Consider the following 18207-nt stretch of genomic DNA (forward strand, 5'->3'; position numbering starts at 1 on the left):
CCTATGTGATAAATTAATGGGATACTGTCTAAAAACATATTTTATAACGAAATATATCATTTAGGTTTCAAGTTTGTGTTAAATACTGTATTTTGACTTTCAAAATGGCCGCCATATACATTAACAGTATTATGTATAATGCAAAGTGGGAAACCAATATTCACAGGAGTGAGCACCATAAATGCACGTAATAGTGATCTATGAGTAAAATATTGTCTGAAAGCAAAATTTCTATTAAGATATATCATTTATTCTGCCAGTTAGGTGATAAATACTGTTATTGGAAAGTCAAAATAGCCGCTACAGACCCTTGTGGCTTTGCTTGGCCAAATGTTGACGTACGAGTGAAATATTGTCTGAAAACATGATTTATAACAAAATATATCATATCTTATGTAATTTAGGTGATAAAAACTGTATTTCAACATTCAAAATGGCTGCCATATGCCCATTTTGTGAACATTGTTTATCTCCACTCAAATTGTATATTGTACGATAAGGGCCTATGGTGGCCATTTTCAATTTAAAAATGCAACTTAATTACACATGATATAATATATCTCGGTAGAAACCATGGTTTTAGACAATATTTCACCCTTTCACAATTCACAATTATATGCAATATTTAGAGTCAAGCAAAGCCAAATTCTGTCAAAGTTATATGTCCCATGTTACAATGTACACAATACTTTTAGGACCTATGGCAGCCATTTTGGATTTCAAAGTACAACATTTATTACCTCCACGACCAATATGTGATGTATTTAGTTAGAAATAATGTTTAAGACAATATTTTTACTCATATATCACAGTTATATGCATTTTATGATTCTCACTCTTGTGAAAATTAGTTCGTCCATTCGCATTGTACATGATAAATATAGGGCCTATGGCTGGCGGCCATTTTGAATGTCAAAATACAGCATTTATCACATTAATGGCAATGATGGCAATGATGCTTTTAGTCAGCATTCCACTCGTTTATCTTAATAATATGCATTTTAGTGCTCACTCTTGTCATTTTTTTGGCCCCGGCCATTGCCATTGTACATACTCTTTGGGCCAGTGGCGGCTATTTTAGATATCAAAATACAGCAATATCCCCATGTATGACATAATAAATGATATATCTCGTTAGTAATGATGATTTGCATATATAACTTCGTTCATACATCGCGATTTTTTGCGGTTTAGTGCTAATTTTTGTGAAAATTAGTTTTCCCTATTTTATATTGTACATAATAGAGTATACAATGGCCTATGGCGGCCATTTTGAATATCAGGAAAATAAATATTTTGTCAAAAATTATTTTTTTAGAGAGTATTTCACTCCTGCCACACGATTTCATGCATTTCATATCCAATGTGCGGACAATTTTAGGATTTTCATGGGTAATTTGCATATTTTGGCGGCCATATTGGATTTTGCCAATTTGCGGAAAATGCTCAAGGTTACACGAGTGGCATCATCCAGATTCGGAATCAGCACCCTCGAATTGACAAGAAACCATAAAAAAATATTGTATATATAAAAAAACAAGGTTTGGTCAAGTTTCTATGGGGCCTATCCTATAATATATGTGCCGCACATTTCTTGAAAATGAACCAAAGAAAGAATAACCAGAAAATTACTGACTATTTGGCCCATGTTCTTGTCTAAAGTTGTGGTTTAACTATGGATAGCCAATCGTGACATAAATCTCTAACAGTAGAGGTTTATAATATTAGCCCATTTGACTCTTACATCACTCTTAACTGTCTAGGAAGGATAAATAAGATAATTGTCTTTACAATAAAAAGAATTAGGAAAGAGCACAGCAAAAAAGAAACATGCAATCACAAACAATATTTTGAGATGTTTGGCTTCCTATAATTATAGCACAGAGTTAAACCACTGCCCACGTTAAAGCCAAATTTAACAGCCCTTTGAGGGCTACACTACAGGTGCACTCATTATCACCTTGGAATTAAAAAGAACATGATTCTTGAAAAGTTCAGACTCTGCAATAAACATGTCATTTATTTCCCTTGGTCCGCAGCACTGCACTGTGTGTATAGTGCATACCATCTGATATTGAACATCAAATATTAAATACATTATTACTGGCGGTTACCATGATGATAAGCCCACACTATTTCCTTACTGCACTAAAAAAAAAATTTGCGGACCTAAATGAACAAACCTATATTTCAGGTTCCGCATTATTCTGATCCGGACTATTTAAGGATGAATTAAAAGGGTACTCCAGGCTGAAAATTATATGACTTGAACAAATACAGAAAAATCAGACAATCGAAACACTGAAAATTTGATCACAATCAGACAAGGAATAACAAAGTTATGACATTTTAAAGATTTGCATTATTTTGGTAGTAATTTTATTAGTCCTTGTCCAATTTTGATTAAATTTTCAGGATTTTGCTCGGTGAATTTTACTCTCTTTATTTAGATATAATTATTCTCAGCCCGAAGTCCCCCTTTAATGACAATGAAATGCTGGTAAGACTTACAATTTGATCATTAGGGTTAATGGAGTAGAAGTTTTCTCTTGGGGAACACTGGATCCAAGGGGTATCATCCGCACCCCAATCCTCTGGGTCAGAATCCTCAAAGGGGTCCCTCTCTACCTCCTTCTCTTTCTCCTGACGCTCTTCCTCTCGCAGCTCTCTCTCCAGATCATTCCAGCGCTGGCAGGGTTTACTTGGATCTGTGGCTGGCCTGATGCAGGGCAGGGAAACATAACAGTTATGATGACGATGATGATTATGAAGATGATGATGATAATGATAATAATGGCAAGTTGAACACCTTGAGCAGTTTCGCTTGCATTACTTGACCCCGCAATGCAGTAGAGCTGACTTGGAAACAAATCATTATTGATGACTGATAACAACGCAGTAGAGCTGACTTGGAAACAAATCATTATTGATTAAAAAACACCATTCATATGGGAATAAAATACTAGGTTCAGAGACCCTAAATAACCGTTGACCTCAGTCATGTGACCTGAAACTCTTGCAAAATATTTAAAGGTCAAGTTCACCTCAGAAAAATTTTGATTTGAATCAATAGAGGAAAATCTGACAAGCACAATGCTGAAGATTTCATCAAAATCGGGTGTAAAATAAGAAAGTAATGACATTTCAAAGTTTTGCTTATATTTAACAAAATAGTTATATGAACGAGCCAGTTACATCCAAATGAGAAAGTTGATGATGTCACTCACTATTTCTTTCGTTTTGTATTGTTTGTATTATACAATATTTCAATTTTTATGAATTCGACGATCCGGACCGCCTTGCCTGAAGCACAAAATGTTAAAATAATGGAATTTCACATGTTCAGGGAGGAATGAAACTTCATTTCACATGACAATGACAAGAAAATCAAAATATTTCATATTTCAAACAATAAAAAACAAAAGAAATAGTGAGTGAATGACATCATCGACTCTCTCATTTGGATGTAGCTGGCTCGTTCATATAACTGTTTTTTGTGAAATGAAGAGAAACTTTGAAATGTCATAACTTTCTTATTTTACATCCAATTTTAATGAAATTTTCAGTGTTATGCTTGCTGATTTTTTCTCTTTTTATTCAAATCAAGTATTTTGTTGGGGTGGACTTGTCCTTTAATGATACTAGACTGCCATTGTGTCCAAGTTTCATGAAGTGGGTCCATTTTTACTTTTTAAGTCATGATGACATTTCAAAACCTTAAACTTGGTAAAGATTTCAATGTTGACAGGGCTGTTACCATTTGAAAAGCAGTGCCAATAATCTCACTCTGCTATACAGGCAAGAGAAAAATTAATATCAGGCCATCATCTGGAACTTACCCATCTGTTTTTCTACTATTTTTTCTATGCAGGGAACTCTCTCTATCCTTGGACCTTTGATCCCGTGAAGGGCTTCGGGATCTCCTATCTTTCTGGTCACGACTATCAACACTGGTCCTAGAATGAGGACTGCTATTCCTCTGTGAACTTGTTTCCCTTGAAGACCGGTCATATCTGTACCATTGGACAAAAAACGGCGATGGTTAGACTCAGTGTAGGCAATATATAAGGGGCTGTATGTGGGCGATTATGACACATCTTGCTCCTTAAATTTCCCCAAATGGAATGTGTTGGGGTGACCGTCTTGTTTTAGAGTAGCCCATAGATCTGCCACAAACAATATTCAAGAATATCTTGAAAATCAACTTTCTGCCTATGGTAACATGAAGATATTTGCATTTACCGCAAAAGAAGTAGCCTGTAAAATGAAATAAATGCAACTAAAATTTGGCAATAGCTCTGAAATGAAAAATAATAGCCCCTCAACAGTGAAAATTATTTCCTGCCCTGGGGTGGGTGAGACTGAAATGCTCATTTCAGAAATATATTGAAATTCTCTGCAAATCATGAGTGGAATGTTTATATTATATTGGACAGCAAGTTTAATACATAAGCTCAATGGGAGAGTCATAAGATTATGTTGCATCTTACAGTATGTGCTGATATTAACGCACCGTTAAAATGCCCTAAATAAGATGATCTGAAAAATGTTTATTCAATGTGAAGAATCTGAAACTACAAGTATTTCGAACACTTTCCACCAATATACTGGAAATGCTAAAGGCAAAGTTCACCCTGACGAAAAGTTTATGGTATAAACACTAGAAAAAATATTTTAAAATACCTGTGAAGGCTTCAGGAAAATCAGTTTAAATTAAGAAACTTATTTGATTTTTTTTTAAATTTGTGATATCATAAATGAACAGCTGCCCCATATATTATGTAACATAAAATGCATAAATTTAGATTTTTAACAGTTTACGACTAATTTTTTTTCCTTTCGAAAGCAGGTGTGAAATAATGTCTGTTGAGTGTTGATACACAAAAGGTATGTCATAAAAACCATTCTCAATTTTTTTAGAAAATGACATTTCACTGATATTTTACTACACGACATATGAGGAAGCTGCTCGCACATGACGTCCCAAATCAATAAAATTTGTTATTACATTTTAATCTTTGATGGATTTTCCTCAAATATTAACCAATATTTTATCTGCTTGTCTTACAATCAACATTTTGTCAGGGTGAACTGCCCCTTTAAATACCTTCTAGGTGATCTGGATCTTTCATTGCTTCTTGAGTCTTCACTTTGGAGCTCTCTCCTTGAGCTCCTGTCTCTTGATGGACTCTTCTCCCTTGTCCTGCCTCTGTCTCCATGGCGACCTTGTCTGGGAGATCGTGACCTCTCCCTCCTTTATCATATTTGAGAAATTTCGCATTAATACTACGGAGTGACTCTCTACAACGCACCAATTCCTTTGAAAACGCCAGTCAAATCACAAAGAAGATCTGAGAGGCTTTGTTGAAAGTTGGTGGACAGGACATCATCCGAGGATTTGCCGTGGAAGAACAATTGCAAAGATGTTGTTTTCCAGAGTCACGACACGATGCTGCTGTCCCCGGTCCACCAACTTTTGACAAAAGCCTCTCAGCTCTCCATTGTGATTTGACTTGCATATTCAAAGGAATTGGTGCATTGTAGAGAGCAGCTCCGTAGTAAATGCAAAAACCAACATATCAAGCATCCAATTACCTTTGCTCAACCATTGCCGAGCACAATGTTCATAAACATAGAAAATAAAATATTTGTAGAATATACATTTATTTTGCAATTGAGGTATCAATTACAATGGTATGCAGTGTTATTTCAATAGAGTGAATGATCTTTGTGTTTATCATCATCTTTTTTTTGCATTCACAAATATATATATATAATCTGGACTGGACTCAATACATATTAAATCAAAGATGAATACCAGTTGTGGGAACGATCTCAAAATGAGTTCAAAGAATAAATAAAATTACCACCTAAGTGTTTGAATGTATATGTATACACTGTATGTGCCAAATGGCTCTGGAAAAAAATGAATAATTGCTGAGAAATAAGCAAAATGAGCACTGAATTCCATCAAATGCCTGGTATTTTTCCAAGCAACATTAACACACTGTCCCATATGCTTTTCTGTGTTAGTGATCATTAGAATCGGTTTTGACCTAAGATTTCATGATTTCACAAAGATTAGTTTATATTAATGTACCAGTTCTAGATATATGATAATATAGTGACAGTTAACCTTGAATTAAAAGACTGTCTTATGAAATAATTGTTTGCTGAAACTACCTTCTCTTACCTTTAAGTGGAAAGAACTGTTGAAAAAGTGCCACTTTCTAATTATCATTGTCATTACAATAGTTGCTTCTTATACTGTACTTTTCCCATTAAGCCAAAAGGGTTTATAATCAATACAGTTATGTTCAATATTTAATCTTAAAAGTGCAAATGCAAACTGCCAAAGAGTTTGGTTTTGTAATGGCTTTTGGAACATTGTTACTGATAAAAGACTACCCAATATTTTTGAACATTTTCTTTCAATATGAAGTATGATGTAAAATGATGACCTTCAGATTATCTAAAAGAAAATTTTTACAAAACAAGGAATAGTTTTCTCTTAAAAATTGAACTAGGTTTTAAAAATATATGTAGTCCCATGTATAGAAATTAGAATTTTTGTTTTGGTTTGGATTCTTCTATATTTGTGTAAAAAAAAATTGTGGCTTATTTTATTTTCTCCTTTTGTATTTATGAGATTCCATATGAGTTTTGATAGAAAAATTTGATTTATTGGGAAAATGTCTAGTTTTGCTTGGAAGTTGCACATCATAATAACCTTCCTGTGAAGTAATTCAGATTTAAAGTATAAAAAGACAGGATTCAGGTCAGTAGAAGCTTACCTTGAGGATCGCTCTCTGGACCTGTCCCTTTGCCGACGAATGTAATCCCTGGAATCTAAATCTCTGCTGTCTCTGGCCGAGCGATCTCTTGACCGTTCTCTGTCTCTATAACGGTCATCCGCTGACCGTTGTCTGTCACCTTCAATAGAGTCTTTGCTGGAACCATGATACCCTCCGTCCCTTGTTTGATCTTGTTGATCAGACTGCCGGCTCAGTCGGGACCCTAGTCCATCAAGATCTTTGTTTTTTGGCCCCTCCTGCCTAGAAGAGTTCTGTGGTCTCTGTGCTTCCCGGTGAGGGTTGTAGGAAGAATCTTGGCTGGTTTGGCCATGCTGCTTTGAAAATCTGTCTCCAGGTGAGGAGACATTGCCAGGTGGCCGAAATTTGTGGTCTTGATGCTGTCCGCCAGGAACGCACTGTTCTCTAGGTTTGTTTCCTCCTCCTTTGTGATCAAATCCTGACATCTGCATCCCTTGTTTATCAGGATGATTAGAGAAGTCTGGAGGAGGTGGTGGCAAGTGGGGTGCAGGAGGAGGTCTCTGAGGGTTGAAAGGGGGTGGTGGTCTCATTCTAAAGTCAAACCCTGGGGGTGGAATCCGCATGTCAGGCCTGGGAGGAGGACCGTTGGGGAAGGGCAGAGGGGGCGGTGGCCTTGAAAATGGTGGCGGTGGCCCCATAAAGGGTGGTAGCGGAGGTGGAGGCCTATTCGGAAAAGCCATGTTCCGTCCAACCGGTGGAGGCCAATCTCCATGCCCATTTGGATGCACCTATACATGTATGTTAAAGAATAAGAATGACAAATCTCAGTTCAGAAATTTACAGGTACATTAAAGAATCAATATTCAAAACAGAATTTACCTGGCTGCAAAAGGAGAAGTCTAGCAAAGGGACAAACATATATCATTTTAGAGAATTCTGTGACTATCTGAAATATGGGTTACACATATACATGAAGAACAGCTGTGTGGAAAATGGCACATTGTCATGTGTAGATTCATGAGCTATTCTCATATAAATGAGCTACTATCATAAAAACTGTTCACTCTTGGTTATATACTGGGTGATTTCAACTCACTTTTGAACATCAATTGAAACCAAGAGTTCACATTAAGAGAGAGACTGGAAGAATCTACTTATATGTCCCAATATCTCATCACTTTTTTTGCATAAACCATGGATTGAATAAATATAAAACCTTCCAAGCTTTTTTTTCCGAGGGTCCACACAGCCGGGTGATACGTCTGTTTGTCTACAAAGGATTTTCCGCTTAGCATGATTTTTAATGTAAACTGAAATATACACTCACTTGAACCACACACAAGTCAACTATGTACCTTTGGGTCATGTTTTGAAACTGAAAGGTTATAGATTAGGCTAACAAAGGGCTAAACATTAGCAGTGGCATGGGGCAACCATGAGTCAGGCCACCAAATTCTGTAAAAGCCCACACTTGGTGGCCCAGTTGGGCAAAGTTTTGATGAATTTTAATATTTTCTGTTGTTTTAGGGCCAGCAAAATTACTAGATGGCCACCAAAATTATGAAATTGACTAGAGATGCTCGGCGGGTCGTGCAGCCGAGCACATGTATCCCCCGAACCCAACGCGCCATCTGTCATTGCGATATATACAGCTCACACATAAATTTGACAAAAAAATACAATTATCATGGCGACAATGACCCTAGCATGCAGGTCCCCCAAGTCCATCTAACATCCAAGTGTGGTTGAAAAGTGACTTATGGTTGCAAAGAGAGTCTTGCATGTTAACATCAACGTTGACCTGAAAATGACCTTTGACCATACCATGTTACCTGTGACTGCAGCAGAACATGCAGGTACCCCAAATCCATCTACCATCCAAGTTTGGTTGAAAAGTGACTTACGGTTGCAAAGTTAAGTGTCATAAGAGAGTCTTGCATGTAAACTTTAAAGGTGACCTGAAAATGACCTTTGACCTAACCATGTGACATCCGACTGCAGCATAACATGCAGGTTCCCCAAGTCCATCTATCATCTAAGTTTGGTTGAAAAATGACTTATGGTTGCAGAGTTAGGTGTCATACGGAGTCATGCATGTAAACTTTAATGTTGACCTGTAAATGACCTTTGACCTTACCATGTGACCTCCACCCACAGCAAAATTGATAGGCTTCTTCGCTATACCATACTCAACCTTCATGCCAAATTTGAAGACGATCAGAGAAGAAATGCAGCTGATAGAGTGCTCACAAGGAAATCTCTGCGGCGGACGCAGCGGCGGCGCGACGAGGCCAAATCCATAGTATCCTCCGAACTCTGTTCGGGGGATACAATTATTTTGGTGGACTGATTAGGCCACTAAAAAAAAAGTGTGGAGCCTTGGCTGACCAGAAAATAATTTTGAAACACACAAGTGTAATTCTCGACCCCATGGACCCTCGGAGTTCTTACCTCTGGTGGATGAGCAGGGTACTGTCCTTGAGGTCCAAATGGTCCCTGTGAGCCTGGAGGTGGTCCTAAGGGTGCATGGTTCTGACCAAAGCGAATAGGACCTGTTCCTGGTCCTCTTGGAGGGGGAGGCCTTGAGTAAGGTCCAGAAAGCCGAGGGTTGAAAGGAGGCCTCTCGGGTCCTGGACCAGGTGGGGGATGCCGGGAATGCATTATGATGTCACAAAGGAAGCACGGGTCAAAACGTCAAATCATCATTTTTGCAGACATCCCCCTCTAGATAGTTAAAAAGAATAAAAATTGAAAGTTGCTATTGATTAGATATCAGATTAGATAGTGTGTTAATAATTGAAAAATAAATCAAATCTTGATGATTTCGCATGTGATAGATGTAAATAGAATTTCATTACCAGCCAATACCAATTTTTATACAAAACAGTCTTTATAGTTTTATGCATTGGCATAGTAAAACTTCTTTCTCACTAATTTGGTTTGAAAGGCATTCAATACATTTAAATACTATACAATTTAATCCATTTCAATACATGTCACACAAAAAAATGTTGGTGTCTCTATTTTATCAAACAATCATTGGAATTGCGCATACAATGAATCACGAATCTAGTTTCAAAAATACCGACAAGCTGAATTTAGGTTGTGAACTGTATTAGTGCCACCAACGACCTTCCCTTTAATTCCGCGGAAGAGACGTGCAAAGCCACTTTGAGGTTAGCGATTTTCCTCTTTTCTGTGTCCTTTTTCTTAATTATAAAAATGTGTTGAAAATTGAAAATGGAACGCTTTTCACCAGAAAAAGCCCTGGTGAGTAGCGAAATGGATTTCGGCTAACATCATTCATGTTAAGTGATGTCAACAAAAATTCTATAATCCATTGCATAAACATGTTAGTTGTGCGAGGTTTGTATAGCATATACTAACCTCAAAATAGTGTGAGTGGGCAGGGTTTTCAAAATTTAGCACAGCCGTGGTGATACATTTCAAGATTTTCATTGAGAATTAAAGGAGGAAAAAATAAACATTGCAAAAAATTGACAAATATATTCCACAAATATTGATGCAAATTTCATTTTTTGAAAGATATTTCAGAACAAGGCAGAAAGTTAAGCCTTATTGTGACTGTCATGTCAAGACAAATTTCGGCAGTTTACTATGACTTCTCTTTTTTAAATACATGTAGGCCTAGACCTATTTGTCATGTTCGTCTTTCGGAATCCGGCTTTTCTTTTTCATCTTTCCGTCTCATTGTCTGAGCTGAATTGACATTTGTACCATCCCAGAAGTACATGGAGCCAACTGCACAACAGACTTCAGAGGATGAAGTAACTATATTACATGATTTTTTTTTCAAGTACAGACAAATTATACATCACTTGATAGGTTTTTTCAAGACAAATTCAATGGTGAAGACCAAATTACAATTGGAGCACCATAACTGAAGATATGGCCTCTTATAGGGACGCTATACGCGGAACTTTTCTGCCACCCAAGACAAGTACCCATTGGGTGGCAGATCTACAGGTACTTGTAGATCTAAGAAACTTCCATACTTTTTTTTCATGTAGGTTACTAAGTTAATTTGACTAAAATGCAACACAAGAGGTGATCGTGTAGAGCATGGCTGTGTTACTTTAATCAGAAAATAAAAATGAATGTCCCACTATACTTCCCGGTATCTGTAAGATTTATATCATTCAAAAGTAGAAAATTAAGTTTTGCAAGTAAACTTTTTTTTCTTTCTGTTTGTCCATGTTCACTCTGTATTCTGTATAATTACCATGATGTCTCAAACTTGTTTGCAGATCCGAGAATGCGAGATCAGACAGCTGGAGCTGCAACAGTACATGTAGCTAGAAATGTACTCCACTGCTTAGAATTATAGAATATATTACCATTAAATATATTGGAATATATAAAGTTAAAAAGCAAGTCTCTGACATTATCTGAATTTCTACTACATTTAAAATCACATTTACAAAATAATCTCCCTCCTAGTAAACATAATAAAACAGGGACCCATTATTGTGTACATCATGTGAATTGATGAGACAGCTTATTGATCATGTTGATATGATGACACAAAACAACAGAATATAGATATAGTCATGTATCTATTCATTTTAATACCAGTACCAGGCAGCAGTCAATGCATGGTCTGCGCCTGTACACCATGAAAAAAATGAGGCTGGAATTAAACATGCTTTAATTCCCGCCTGTTTTTTTTTTCTTGAAATATTAAGTTGAAATTATCATTAATTTATCATCAATACACATAATTCATGCAGAAATCAAATGCACAACTTATCAACTTTCAATGGGTTTAACAATAACATACATGCATCAAGTACCACACCCACGGCCACCACGCCCACTCACTCCTTTCGGTCAGCCATGGCACCAAAATCACTCTAGGCGGCACAACATGGGGTTGCATTCGCCTCTTGCGCAGCTATGCGACACATTCTTATACAGTGCGTCCCAGAAAAAACGAAACCGAGATTTAGCGATCATTTATCATTACTTAATCATAAATAAAATAGACAAATGACCTACCAATTTAAAGCTTAGAATCTCCTCTTTCATCTGACATTACTTACATTATTTCTCATTCACGCATGAGTGAGCAAATACAATTTGAAGAAAGGATATCAAAAACTCATTTGGCGGGGGGTATCTGGGTTTCAAAAAGAAAACCACATTTTTTAAAAGTTCAATATCTCCTCTTTAATTTGATACCTAAATTACAGAAAATGGTCAAGAAATAACAAAGTTCTGGTCATTTGAAATGAGGTTTGAATTTCAATAATTTCATAAAATGAAGAGGTTCTCCAGGCTGGCTTTCAAACTCACTCAACACTCCGTTTTGTTGACGATCAGCCATGCATTAAATCATTTGTTCACTATGCGAAAGCTTCTGTGGGAAACCGGTGAAAACACGTTTATCTCATGAAATTATGGAAATACAAGCCTTATTTCAAATGACCAGAACTTTCTTATTTCTTGACCATTTTCTGTAATTGAGGTACCAAATTAAAGAGCAGATTTTGAACTTTTCAGAAATGTGGTTTTCTTTTTGAAACCCAGATACCCCTCGCCAAATGAGTTTTTGGTATCCTTTCTTCAAATTGTTTTTGCTCACTCATGCATGAATAAGAAATAAGCTAAGTAATATCAGATGAAAGAGGAGATTCTAAGCTTTAAATTGATAGGTCATTTGTCTATTTTATTTATGATTAAGTAATGATAAATGATCGCTAAATCTCGGTTTCGTTTATTTTGGGACGCACTGTATATCAAAATTAGATTTTCTGATACAAATACACTTCAAAGAATTAATTTATATCTGATATTTGACTGTTCCCTGGGAAATTTTCTGTTTATACAGCTTTGAAGTAAGAAAATAGAAACATGATTTACCTTGAGTGTCCAAAAAACTCTTTTTTGTAACGAAAAACATTGCCGACGTTGAACTGAAATCGTCACTAACTTGTAGAAGAAAGTCTGCCGATTTTAATGATACATAACACATGGTTATTTGATGCCCCTAGAGGGCGTCAACAAGTAAAAGTAACTTGCAAGATTAACCCGGTTCTGGAGTCATATTTTCCAAAATGGCGACTTCCATCGAGTGACGACGGACAGGTGGTGCTCTCGAAAACGGCCTTGAAAACAACATTTTGGCTAGTCTTGAGGACGCAATGATGATGATTTTTTTAGATATGTCTTACATTTCTTCATCATTGACGTCTTGACACTCTCTCCATAATGCCTTCAGCGAACGACCAAAACAAAGATGGATTTCCCCCCAAAATCCATCTTTTTAAACCGAAATGACTAGAATTTTGTTAATTTTATTAATTCTTACACCTTCCTACGCCTAATGCGTAGGAAGGTTTTAAATATTACTTTAAAAAATGTAAAAAAATGAAGATTTCTTACCCAACTGATGCCGCGTAGACCTCTCGTTCCACATGTAAACAACGGAAATACAATAGCGTCGACCCTTGAACCGCTTATGTATGACGTACTTCCGGAAAGCAATGCCGTCTTAACGAACAATTTAGAGATAAAAAATCTTATTTAACAAATATCAAAATTATTTCGTGATCATAAATAATTTATATATATTAATATGATTTATGATCACGAAATAAATTTTACTATTTGTTAAATAAGATTTTTTATCTCTAAATTGTTCGTTAAGACGGCATTGCTTTCCGGAAGTACGTCATACATAAGCGGTTCAAGGGTCGACGCTATTGTATTTCCGTTGTTTACATGTGGAACGAGAGGTCTACGCGGCATCAGTTAGGTAAGAAATCTTCATTTTTTTACATTTTTTTAAAGTAATATTTAAAACCTTCCTACGCATTAGGCGTAGGAAGGTGTAAGAATTAATAAAATTAACAAAATTCTAGTCATTTCGGTTTAAAAAGATGGATTTTGGGGGGAAATCCATCTTTGTTTTGGTCGTTCGCTGAAGGCATTATGGAGAGTGTCAAGACGTCAATGATGAAGAAATGTAAGACATATCTAAAAAAATCATCATCATTGCGTCCTCAAGACTACATTTTGGCGATGCAAATGTGAGTAAATTGACTAAAAATAGGGTTACCAAAAGGTCGGCCGATCCAATGAGCAAAAAGCCTATGGGCAAATGAAAAGCCAATTGCAAGTGCGTAAATCGTGCGCATTGCCACCCATCGTCTGTTCTCGATGGCAAAAATGAGCATTGAAATGCTTTTCCTCAGCAAATTAGTTCATCTTAGTTACAAATTTTAGGCTCGTTGTTGTCTATATTAAATTTGACTAATGTGGGATGAAGTGTCTTACCTTCATGTGGTATCGAAAGTGACGTTTGGAGGTTAAATCCACGAGAAATCCACGATTATCGTCGCGTGTATTCGCTATGGAGAAAAATGCGTGCGATCGCATGCATTATTGCAAGCTCGAGATGGCGCTGTTGAACATGGTCTAGAAATTCATAAAAAATAAACGAAAATCCTTTGAGTAGGCTCACAATAAAATCATAAAAAATATGGTTTATGACTAAATCGGTAGTTCTCTTGCCCACACATATCATACTTGTTGTTGCGTAAGAAATCCTTTTTTCATTACAAAAATATAGCAATAAATGTTTTAAAAATTATGTTTTACACATGGAATATGTTGGAAACATCTATATTAGAAGAAAAATGCTTTTTTTGAATGAATTCAAATTAAAATGAGGTTTATACATGCCTGCACTTTTTCCTACTACTCAAAAAACTAAATGGGCCGTCAATCAACGTTGGTTACCTCGGCAAGTAGGCGTGGTCTATCGTGAAGTTCGTTGGTGACTTGTAGACTTGACTCAGCCGTCGAATTTAATTCATTCTCCGCGCACGTCCAACTGCAATTTGTGCACTTATCATCACTGCTAGTGTTTGCCGCACTGAGGACAGATGAAACAATTCAGATAGAGTTGCGCGTGTACAATGAGTGAAACAGCGCGATCGTTTCATGATCGAATGAATTAGTGTGCCTGTCGAGATAAAATTCATCTGCCATGTTATTTTCTTCCATGTTTTATACAACTGCAATTGATTTGTTATATTATTTTCTTTGATATTTTCCTGTATATGTATGTATGAATGTTATTTGAAGTGAATTTATTATGCTGGTGTCCTTGCCATTGAGGACATATGAAGATGAAACAATACTGATAGAGTTGTGGGTATACAAAGAGTGGAACAGCGCGATTGTTTTATGGTCGAATGAACAGTGTGCCTGTCGAGATAGAATTTAGCTGTCATGTTATTTTCTCTGATGTTTTATACAACTGCAATTCATTTGTTATATTATTTTCTGTGCTGTTTTCCTGTTTATGTTTGAATTTTATTTTAAGTGAATTAATGATATAAAGATTAATCGAAAACAAAGCAAATAATTATCGGTTTCATTGTATTCGTGATGAACAAGTTAGGGTATAAAAAATGATGCTTGTTTTTCTTTATTTAAAGGACTTTAAGTTAATTGGAATCGAAAAGGACGTTTAGTGTTTCCTATTAAGTGGCTAATTATTTTTTTTTTCTTTTTTTTCATTTCACATTCTCGGAATGCGAACTTCCACTATTAATAAACAAAAATATTAAAAAAATAAAGACTCGCAAAAATTTTAGTACTATAGTGCAACGGTGATTTGTTGATTTTTTTGTTTCATTTACTCAGAGGTACGACAGACAAATACCCAGTGTAGATCAAAATTTTGCTAATGGGGGGTGGCTACAATTTTTCTCCCCGATCGGCGCCGTTAAAAAACCGATTTTTTTTTCTTTAACAAAACAGCATGATATACCTTTCTTTTTATTTTTCGCACCGCCAGTAGGAGGGGGTGCCGCCGCCCATAATTGGGTCCGGCACCTGGATCTGCCTATGGAATGGATGAGGAATAAGGAAAGGGGAGAAAAATAAAGGTGCCCCCTCCCGAAATATATCAAATATTTGTTAGTGGATTTTGTCGTTCATTCTCAAGTGAGGACTTATTTTTCAACTTTTGATGATTTTTTCCTAGCAAATTTCACCTATTAAAGGGGGGGGGGTCTAGTATACTAGGTCTTGTTTATTTTTTTGTATTGAATGCCTCAACTTTTGAAAATCCTGGATCAGCCCCTGTCAAGGTGTATATAGATGAAAATAAACTTGAATAGGGCTCCATCACATTAATGATTTTCAAAATTAGCCATTTCCTATTTTCCCCGTTTAACATGCACTGTGAGGTGAATAATTCAAATGCTTTCACAATCGCTACCAAAGAAGGGATCAGGGGGCCGGTCACCCCCCACCCCGTTGGCCAAAAAATTAAGAAAGGAAGAAGAAACAGAAGGAAAAGAGAGGGGAAAAGGAAGAGGGGAATGGGAGGGAGAAAAGTGAATAAAATTAGGGAGGGGAGACTTTGATGATTAAAAAAAAACATGCAAAATTGACATTTTCGCTCGCGCTTCGCACTCGCATTGCTCATTTTCGATGAGTACATATTGCTCAATAGCTGATATATATCAGCTTGACATTTCAAGCTTTGCAGTCAAAATACAAAACATATACTCTACAGTCAGCTATAGAACATTGAACTTTCATTATTTTTTTTATTTATACCTCGGTCACATTTGCTTGTACGGCGGCCGTGCGGAAAGTCGAAACAGCCATTTCATTCTTTTTTATTGAAACCACCAATATTTAGCTGGCACACACAAAAAATGTTTAATACAACTGTTTTCTACTCGCCTTAGAAAAAAATGTGACCGAGGTATCACGAATCAATAAAAAAGTGCTTTGTAAAATATTTGTTTTATGATCTGAGTATCAAAATTTTTAGCTCACGCTGTGCCCTAGAGCATTATTTCATTTGTGGACTACCTACACTCTTCATGAAGGCCCTATTTCATAAATTTCTCAAAATCTTATATCAGTTAGCATTGAGCGTGCATGCTTGAATAGGTAAGTTCGTTAGGTATTAATAGATCAGATATTAATTTTAATGGTTAAATTGTCCATTTTGTTTCATCTCGCGCTTTAATAGCAAGAGGAATAGGAAAATATTCATCACTTTCAGGTCCGATCCTTTGTCAAATCTATATCAGCTCTTTATTAAGTGCGATCCAAATGCACCTCACAAAGTACTTGATCTGAAATCTATCCTTTTTTCAGATCGGAATATCAAATATTTTAAGGTCGCGCTTCGTGCTCGCTTGGATTTTCGTATTAAAATATATATTCAGAATGCCTAGATTGTAGGCATAAATCGGAAACACGCGCGCATGTTTATCCAGATACTCAACTTGTTAGTATTTCAATAATTATTATCCAGTTTCAGAAAAACAAAATTATGTTAGCGCTTTGTGCTCGCATTTTTAATGTAGGAGGAACCCCTATTACTCATCCTTTTCATGATGTACAACACATGAATCGAGTGTCCCATTTTTTAGGTCTAAATCTCGATTTTTTTTCTGCTCGGGCTTGGCGCTCGCATTAATTGTTTTATAGCGACGATCCTGTTCATCGTCACAATAACTGATTTAAATTTTCCATTTTTTATTTAGAAGAGTCCAAAAAAAAATCGCCGGGCTCGCCCTTCGCGCTTGCATTATTTTATTGTTGAAGTAACGTCTCCATTAAGTGAAATAGTCCTTAACAGGTACCTTTTTGATCAGTTCGAAACGTATACAAAAATCCCCGGGCAAAAAATCCTTTCCTTGCATGATGTAAAAAGACACGAATAGACATGTCTCGTTTTTAGGTCTAAATCTTCAAATTTTGTGATCGCGCTTCGCATCAGTTGCTGAGTTGCGTACCTATCCTGTTTAAGTTACAAAAAGTGCCTATATATGATGTCAATTCTGCTTGCGCTTTGCGTTCTTAGTAATTGTTTAGTTGCATAAACATTTTTTTTCATGATAAACATTGCCCAGAAATTTCAAAGTTTGTGGATCAAAAAATAATTATTTCAATGAATTAGCTCGCGCTTTGCGCTGGCACTAAATAAAAAGGGTTATATATCTATGTTGATTTATAAGACAAAAGCTAAAAAGTAACATTTCTTCAAAAAAACAAATATAAATCATCTTCGCGCGGCCGCTTGGGGAAAAATACGGGTGGAAAAAGAATTCGCCCCCCCCCCCCTTGACGAAAGCTGAATCAACCCCTTCATCCTATTTGTTTCTCTCCTTTCATCCATCTCTCCATTCTTCAAGGAGCCGCGGAATAGTTTTGAAAAAGGGGCTAAACGTGAAATTTTGAATTTTGTGTGTGTGTTTCTACCAATGAAATTATTGATGAAAAATAATGCGGTACAAAAATCAATGTCATTCTTCTTTCTGTTTTAAACTACTTGAAAAAAAAACTGGGAGGGGGTGGCAATACCGCCACTGCTAGTAATATGATTACCAGGTATACCATCCGTCACTATTTTTTTAGATAATCATGAGGATTG

The 18207-nt window shown here is 36.3% G+C and overlaps 1 protein-coding gene across 3 annotated transcripts in view; it reads right to left on the reverse strand.

Moving 5' to 3' along the window:
- Positions 1 to 18207, reverse strand: part of LOC121429204 (ribonuclease 3-like) — a 51483-nt gene that overhangs the window by 29276 nt on the left and 4000 nt on the right. For 2 of the 3 annotated variants that reach the window (XM_041626160.1, XM_041626159.1), the window contains exons 2-6: positions 9225 to 9497; positions 6795 to 7561; positions 5108 to 5254; positions 3840 to 4013; positions 2512 to 2719 (exon numbers count right to left, since the gene is read on the reverse strand). In XM_041626160.1, coding sequence (XP_041482094.1) covers positions 2512 to 2719; positions 3840 to 4013; positions 5108 to 5254; positions 6795 to 7561; positions 9225 to 9434 — 1506 coding nt within the window. In that variant the 5' untranslated portion in view covers positions 9435 to 9497. Of the gene's footprint in view, positions 1 to 2511; positions 2720 to 3839; positions 4014 to 5107; positions 5255 to 6794; positions 7562 to 9224; positions 9498 to 11016; positions 11648 to 18207 lie in introns of those variants that run through there. The other variant, XM_041626161.1, reaches the window with a different exon arrangement.

This window comes from Lytechinus variegatus, chromosome 15 (genome assembly GCF_018143015.1).
Source record: "Lytechinus variegatus isolate NC3 chromosome 15, Lvar_3.0, whole genome shotgun sequence".
NCBI classification, from domain to species: Eukaryota; Metazoa; Echinodermata; class Echinoidea; order Temnopleuroida; family Toxopneustidae; genus Lytechinus; species Lytechinus variegatus.